We start from the raw sequence: 9,297 nt of genomic DNA on the forward strand, positions 1-9,297 counted from the left end.
CACACACACACAGATTACCGTCGTTATATATATGATATACTACATAGTGTTGTGTCCGATGTAATATCATCGCATGGGTTGTGGCATATTAAGCTATTAATTTAAAAAAAATAAAAGAAATGTGTTGGTCCTGTGTTCAATCCGCACGCGTTAGTATTTTTTTCAAATACCTTTTAATATATTTAATTTAATATTTATATTTAAGTGTATAATATGAAAAAAAATGATAGAATCTACCTAACAACCTACATATAAACCACCAATAGAAAAAATAATTAATTAAATAAATTTTCAATAGATGGCGCTAAATGCTGAGATAATTATTAACCTAGAGAAAACATTGGAAGCAAACAGTATATGTAGAAGTTTTTTGTTGATCTGTTATTATGTTCGTTTTATATTCGTACGTTTTGTTGGCAGTGTTTTTATTATATGTACATATACATACGTATATTATACATATAATATGTTGAATCGAAACGACTATTATAGTACAGCGAGCATTATTTAATATATATATATATATATATATATATATATATATATATATACATATATATATATATATATATATATATATATATATATATATATATATATATATATATATATATATATATATATATATATATATATATATATATATAGGCTGATAAATCTATAAAATCAAATTTTTCATGGCCACGTTTTAAAGATCAAGCGATTGAATTAAAAAAAGGTAATTTTTTTAAAACTCATTCCAGTTTTTAATAACATCTTTTCTTTTCCACCAGTGTTTATATGGTAGGTGGTTTGGTAAAGGAATTTATAAATAAAATGTAAAACGTACTTTTACCAAAAATTCCTCGAAGAGCAATAAAAATAATTAAACTCCTCCGTATTCGATTAAAATTAAGAGCTCACGTTGAAAACGGGCATTATTACGACAATAAAATTCATATACACATAATAATTTAATACAATATAATTCTAGCACGCATTGGGAAGATAAAAGCAAGTACTCCCATTTAATTTTACATATATTCGGTAGAATATATTTACATATATTATCATTACACAGGAAGATTTTAAAGTTTATATATTTTGGTACATGTGCAATTAAATGGCGTAGCCAGCTCGTATATATTATATTATTGATATCTAATATATAATTTCGAAAGAGACTTTGTATATACATACATATGTAAGTATGTATTTTTGGTTGATAACTGTTGGGAAAGTTTCTAATACGACGATTCGATTTTTTTTTTCGATTCAAATAAATTTAATAAAAAAACAAATGAATATTTACTACTAGATTCAACACGCTTAAGCTGTTTATATTAAAAATACTGAGTGAAGCCGTGTAAAACAACTAGTACATATATTTATATGTATAAATATATAAGAAAGTAACGTGAAATTTATTATCACTATGCTTTTATGTAATACGGCTGTTTAATTCAAGCAACAGTTTAAACATTAAAAAATGATTTTTTCACGAAAGAAATTCGCGACAATTTATTAGGGACGACCTTTGCATTTATCATTTTTGTTGGAAATTTTACGATACATATATAATAAACATTATATTTTATAATTTTTCATCCACAAGCGAAAGCTATGTGTATCGAAAAACACTTTGGTAATATACTACGTGTCGTTCAAAGCGATTTAATAGATCTTTTTGAATAAGTTGCTGTTTCGTTTAATCCAATCGTGTCATTTTACTGTTGCATTTAAAAGTTCGAGCATAGTGTCAATTTTAGATAAACTCTTTTTCGAATGTCATTTAATTCACAATGATCGATTGTTGTGGTTAACAATGGAAACTAGTATGAAATCGGTTGAAATGTGCTTTTTCAAGCGACGAGGAAAATTAAAGCTTGAAAAATACTTATTATAATATGTTATATTATAATAAGCTGTGGAGACAAAGTCTGTTTGATATTTAATTGTAATTTTTTTTATTAAATAAATATTTTCTTTGAAATATTTAAAATTTTAATGCAATTAAATTGAAATCCGTTTTAAATTGTTTGCGCTTGTTTGGGTCTACAATTTCGCGTTTCATTATACGTACATACATATGTACATATTGATACAAAGCGTTCATTTTAATTAAAGACGAAATTTCATCCAGCTAATTCTATGTATTATTATTACGGAAAATAGCCTCAAAAAGAATATGAACATACATATTGCAGTTTAATAACAATTTTTCATTTTGTACAAAATTTGCATTTGTATGTGCATTTTGCCGAATAAAATTTATTATTTCGTTACGTAAAAAATGCTTTGTAATCAAAATATTTTGGCATATTTTTCAAAATTATTAATTGTAGAATAAGAAAAAAAATATTTTAATTACATATCAACTCTAAACGAGTCATTGAAAAATTGCGTCCCTTTAGGGCTAAAATACATTTTTAAGTTTTTACCATTATTTTAGAATATTTCTACAATGTGCAGTTTTAATATAACAGTTGAGCTTTGAATGCTTTAGAATTCATTAATGCGTTAATATTCGCTCGGTATATACGAATAAAGGTAATGAGTACTGTATTACGATAACTGTGTTAAGAATGTGTTCAAAATAAGAATGTGACTTTCCAACTTAATTTACTAGAACAGTGACGTTTTGACGTGAACTTAACCTTTTAATCTAACCGGTTAACAACTTGAATTATAGTTGAAATGTATTTTCTGTTGTAATACATACATTTTAACCAGTTGAAGTGTAATTAGCCATATTAATTGACTTAGACGGAATATATTCTATGTAACTAGTCAAAATATATCACAATTGGAATATACGCTTCAACTGTAACATATATATATATATATATATATATATATATATATATATATATATATATATATATATATATATATATATATATATATATATATATATATATATGTATAATTTATTATATAAATAATAGTTTTCGATTGTGTGACTTGCACCATGACGTTTTAAAACACCAAAAAGCATTATTATCAGAAGAGAATCACTATTTTGATATTTGATATCTTTGAATCACATTTTTGAAAATGTTTTGGTGTCGATTTCATTTTGTTTATAATAACTGGATGTTCGATTATTTTTATTAATAAAAATAACATATCATTTCGGGTTTACATATATCCGGAGTTTTATTATTAATTCATGCATTTCTCATTTCTCATTTGGCAATAATATGCAAAAAACCCTTATAAATTACAAATCATGTGCGTATATGCATACATACATAAATAGCGTGCAGAGTCAATTTTTTTTCTATCCGTACCTCCTATGTTATTCGTTTGATCCAATATGTAAAGACGGATTTGTGTTCCATCTTCTGTTTTTATATTATATTTTTCGTTTGGCATCTCAGAGCACATTGTGAGGTCGATACGAAGAATCTCGTATTAATAAATCCTAAGGTATTCCATTGTACATATGTACACATTTATACGTATGTACATATGTACATATCTGTCTTGACCGGATCTCAGTAATGCTTTCTTAATATTTATTTATTGTTTTGGATTCGGAGATGACAGCGGTGTATTCATAACTTAGGTGGAAATAGTTAATGTTGTGATAAATATTGTTTTACGAAGGATATAACATTGCATTTATTTTATTTATGAAAAGATGAATATAATTGTGTACATATTACATGTACATACATACATATATGTATATACATACATATATATCTTTTGAAGATCGATTTTTTCTATTTAATAATTTAAATTCACTTCGTCTTTGTATATGTATATTATAAAATATCTGAGAGGTAAATATTCTGAATTATATATACATTTATTTAATCCAAGAAAAAAGCCGAAATAAATGATTTGCAATGTCGTATCGATTCAAAAATAGAATGAAAATACACATAAATACATGTCGAGTTAATAAATGATAATTTTGAATCTAGATCTCGTGCAAAATGATAAATTAAAACAGTTTTAAAATGATGGATGAATATAATTTTTAAATTATTATTAGATCCATAAGTTGAAAAGCATTTTAGTAAACTATTTTTAATTAGCAAGATAAAAACCATAAAAAAGTACAAGAAAAAGTTAAGACTGTAATTATTAAAATTTCCATTTTTGCGTAAATTTTGACGATAGAGACTGAAAAATGGTGAAAATTTTAATACTTTTTTTCGTCTAAGTGAAAGTTTTGAAACGTGGTTTCAAAATTTGATTTTTTTTTCAATAAAGCACACAACTCTAAAACGTAAATTCGCGTTTTTGTAGATTTTGAATGGATAAAAACGATATGACGATGTAATTTCTTGACAGAAAATAAATCTATCGTTACCTCATCAGATAACTTTTCGTCGAAGTAATATATCCCTATATTATTATCCCATTTACTACACATGTTACGAGCATACGTACACAAATCCTTTTATTCTATATGTTGTATATGTAATAAATAGGTACTAATGAACGTGAATGTTAGTTTATACGTAATTGGCTTCGTTTCTTTCGGCAAAAGATGTATCAAATTCAACACGTGCCCTATTATGCTTCATTTGGAGAAATCTCGGCTAAGAGAAATTTATACGAATATTGAAATATCAACACACTTCAAATAGGTCGATAGTAGGAATCTCTTTTGCGATACGCAAATCGATTTCGACATTATTACATCGTTGAACGAACGACGTATCGTTGAAGATGCGTCCATTTACGATTTTAATGTATATATGTATGTATGTCTGTATGTATAATATGTATGTAGATGAGTATCTACTATGTAAATACGTAAAACATATCATCAATGTTAGCCATTTATTATATAAGAATTTATTGATGGATGAAAACCTCTCTATTATGTTTTTTTTTACCTAATTTGGGTTATATTCATCCATCTGATTACACCGTCCCCACCCATTGTGATGAAATTTTCGCCAAATTGAAGATTTGGGATTAAAGTGTTCACTGACAAGAGACAGTGAATTGGACCGCGTAAAAAGATTATCATTTCATTTGATAGCTTTGTTCACTTTGATTATGCATGCATCTGGTGTAATTTCATTACAAATAAATATTCTCTACAGTATATTTGCTATCAACCACAGAACCAATTCCTGTTTGTGAAAAACAAACTCGTGTTTCATTATTATAATAATAGCTATCTTTAACTTTAACTTGATTGTGGAACCACAGTATTTTTCGATGTCATAGTAATTTATCTTATACATGCTTGATATGAATATTTTCATATTATATCGATATAAGGTAATTACGATGGCACAACTATGGATATTGGCTGAAAATTGACCTACCATCAGTTTTATAAATTTAGTTAGTTTGTATTATGAAGTAAATTAATAAAGTCTACAAAACAATCCTTCTGAGTTTCGTGGATTATTTTATAAACTGCAATACGGCGAAAGTCCAAGTCTTTCATAGTAAAAAAAGTAAGTACTTGTAAATGTAAATTTAAATAAAGGCGGGTATAATGATGACATGATTCAAATATTATATTTCAAATGAAAGCATTTTATTTTATATAAATTATAATATATACATACATAGTATAATATGTACATATATAATGTATGATTATCATCTGAAATGTTTTTATGTCTCGTCTGTTTTCTTAATTCAATGATAATTTCCGATCGAGCCATGAAGTCGGCACAGAAAATATGTATGAATTTTCACGTTTTTCACGCACAGACGGCAAAGAACTCCACTTGTTCAGATTTTTACTATATTTTTCCACACCTTTCCTTTTCCAATCGCTGGTAGCTCCACCTTTGAAGATTTGAATTTCAGTTTAATCAACAAATTTTAGATTTTTTAATAAATGATTATAAATGTTTGTACTTACCAATGATTACCAAATTATTTCCCAATACGCCAGAAGCCACTCCATAGCCGGAAGTGCTCATGTCTGCTATGAAAGACCAACTGTCGGTACTTTTATTATAGCATTCTACACTTTTGAGCTTTTGAGAGTCTACTTCACCTTTTTGACGACCGCCAAATACGTAAATCTTCCCATCATATGTTGTTGCCTGTTAGTGAGAAGAATTTAGAATCATCAATCATGATGTGAAGCATTTGCGAAGTATGGACGCTGTACTCACTGAAATCCAATGTCGCGATTCGTTCATTGGCGCACAAGTCCTCCATTTTTCAGAACATGGACAAAAGACTTCTACATTCTTATAACCGAAGTCATCAATTGCCGATTCATTCCATCCACCTATTACATAAATTTCGTTGTCGAGAACGGTTATTCCACATCCGCGCCGACCGGTTATCATCGGTGTTGTGAACGACCATTTTCTGGTTACGGGATCCCATCTGTGATACGAGTTTTTGGATTAAAATTCATTTTCACGAAAAAATACGATTTTCAGTAGGTATAAGGATATACTTTTCTGCTGAATTGACAGTCGTGGATCCATCATTTCCTCCAAATACGTAAATCACATTTCCTATAGCAGCAGCAACAGACCCAACTCTGCCTATTTGTAGTGATGGCAAGTTTATCTTTTTACCAGTTTTTAAATCGATACTTTCTACCTAAAAAGCGGTACAATTTATATCGCATATTTATCTAAATTTAAATCCATCATTGGAAATACTTACAGTGTTGCGTATTTTATTGTCTTCTCCTCCTATTGCTATCAACTCATCACCAACTAGTACATAATTGGCATTTTTCCTAGCGATATTCGTATCTAAGAATTCCAACCAGGCGTTGTCGTTCGGATTGAAAATTTCCACTTTTGAAACACCCTTAAATAAATGCAAAAATAAGTTGTTAGGAAAAATGTCCTTACAAAACAGTTATTCATTAAAAATTTTGAATTCTGAAACTGACCTCATCTGTTAAGCTTCCGGCTAATATAATTGTGCTTATGCGTGTTCGCGATTTGTTCCAATTTACATCCGAATTTATTATGGTATGCGGTGAGTGTTTCCATTGCAGTGCACTAATAATAAGGTTCGGACAATTCTGCACACCTTCACACAGAGTTGTAACTTCACCGTACAGTAACTAAAATAAGTAATTTTAAGATTTGTTTGGATTCAGATTATTGAATTAATTAAAATAATTAAATAGTATATGTACATTGTCAGGTAGCATTGGTAAATTGATCAATTTCAGCAATGAAGGTAGATGGATTTTACGATTTGGCATGTCGTGAGAAACCCAAGTTTTCACACTATCGAATATTTCAATTTCAGATGAAACGTTCAAATTCATCCGTAAAAGACGCTGCAATTTATCGACAGAAATATCCAGAAATTGATTAGTTTGTGCTATCTATAACAGAATAGTAAATTTTTCATTACTACTATCGGAAATGAAGTCATATTTATTTTACGATGAATTAAAAATACCATTTTGTAATTTCGGAGTATGAAATTGATTACTTTATCACCCAAGGCCGTACATCCATATAAATTGGCAGTTTCATGGAATTCTAAACAGTTTGTCGTATCGATTATATCAGACATGAAATTGCAACAAGCTTCCACGAGTGATTCTAATTGAAATAGGCCAGCTACTGTTAAAACTTTGAGGACAGTCTCGTATGAAAATTCTATGAGAAAGATGCGATTATAATTCAGAAATAATGGGATATGTACATATGAATGCGGAACTTAATCATATTTGAAAAAAAAAATATATATATTGCCTATTTCTCCTGTATAACAATATTCTATAGCACGTTGAGTAGCATCATTGTCCAAGTTGTTGATTGGGATCACTTTGAGTGATGGTGTTCCCACATTGTCGAATAGTTTCAAATTGAGGTATTCGCTTACTGCAGATATGACAACACTGTGCACTTGATATCTTAAAAATTATTTATCATAATTAAAAAAAATTCAAACTATGATGTTTATTACCTTTGAAATATTACATATATGTACATACATATTACCTTTGATCATTTAAAACTATTTCAACGTCATAGTATCGACGCTGTTCGTACAGTTTGTAAATGCGATCCAAAGTGTTTGATTTATGATCAGGATTACGAAAAACGCGTGAGTTTTTTGGTAAGTCGCACATTTTGATACCTGAGAATGTTGAGTGTGCACTGTTTGCTTTGTTAGTCTTCAATGCAATGAAACGATAATGGTAATTTATTCTTTTTATCTTGTTTTTATTATGTATATACATATATATATATATATATATATATATATATATATATATATATATATATATATATATATATATATGTATATGTATTTTCTAAAAAATGCAATCTTAACCGCAAGCCATTGTTTTTTAATCCGAATTATATACATATATTTGTATGTATGTATGTATGTACGTATGTATATACATATTTTTCTTTTATAAAACCATGCATTATAAATTATCTTTTCTAGTTATAAATTATATCATTTTAAACATCTTCCTCTGCCGCAAAAAAAATTATAGTTGATATAATGATATTAAACTTATTGAATTATGTATAATTTATATAATAGCACTGAGCAACAAAACATATGTTCGAAGTGGAAACTAATCAATCTTTATTAGGTTCAACTCACTAAATTCGAATATGACACTGATTTTTGTTGGCTTGCTCTCTATTTAGAGATATGAGCGTTTAAAAAAATTGGAAATTTTACAGATTTTTGGCTTTTGCAGTCTTTAATTCAAAATAAAGTATTTCTGTGCCAATAGTGAGTATTGGAATCGATAGTTACATAGATGTTTTCCTATTGATTGTAATTTTTAGTGCTATATTTTGATTTAAGGACTGCTAAATTCAAAAATATGTAAAAATCGCACGTGTTTAAACGCTCATATCCATTAAATGAGAGCTAGTCAGCAAAAATGATTGTCACATTCGAATTAAATAGTTCAAACATAGTACAGTTATACACACGAGTCTCCGTTTCGAAACAAAAAACGTGATTTTTTGTTGCTCAGTGTAATTCTCCAAAAACCCGTGGCAGATATAACATTTTGAGGAAGAGATTTAAAAATGTTTATTATATACATATGTCTTGCATGTCTATATATGTATGTATGTATGTAAGTACTCGACTATCCCCCCACAGAATCTCTAACGATCCCGATAAAGATTTTCCGGGTTCATTTCTTGATAGGATCGTAGATTTGATACGCATCTTGTCCAGAAATCGGAAAAAAATATTTATCAATTTTTCAAATGTGAATCGTATTTCTTTTAGATATTAAAAAAAATTGTGTTTTTTTGTATTAAGTAAAAATTATTTTTTGTCAAATAAGCATTTTTTTCCCATGGTATTTAAAAAAGTATTGTTATACGAAAATATAAATGTAATACGATTATT

General features: G+C 28.0%; 1 protein-coding gene across 1 annotated transcript; it reads right to left on the minus strand.

Moving 5' to 3' along the window:
• Nucleotides 1–5,484: 5,484 nt before the first annotated feature.
• Nucleotides 5,485–8,086, minus strand: LOC143915953 (kelch-like protein 15). Its single transcript, XM_077436775.1, has 10 exons — nucleotides 7,905–8,086; nucleotides 7,656–7,816; nucleotides 7,357–7,559; nucleotides 7,085–7,279; nucleotides 6,833–7,009; nucleotides 6,598–6,747; nucleotides 6,383–6,531; nucleotides 6,090–6,309; nucleotides 5,831–6,017; nucleotides 5,485–5,754 (listed from the first exon to the last, which is right to left on the minus strand). The coding sequence occupies exons 1-10, from the start codon at nucleotides 8,033–8,035 to the stop codon at nucleotides 5,597–5,599; spliced, it is 1,731 nt and encodes a 576-aa protein (XP_077292901.1). The 5' UTR covers nucleotides 8,036–8,086; the 3' UTR covers nucleotides 5,485–5,596.
• Nucleotides 8,087–9,297: the final 1,211 nt, after the last annotated feature.

This window comes from Arctopsyche grandis, chromosome 8 (genome assembly GCF_051622035.1).
Source record: "Arctopsyche grandis isolate Sample6627 chromosome 8, ASM5162203v2, whole genome shotgun sequence".
Classification (NCBI taxonomy): Eukaryota; Metazoa; Arthropoda; class Insecta; order Trichoptera; family Hydropsychidae; genus Arctopsyche; species Arctopsyche grandis.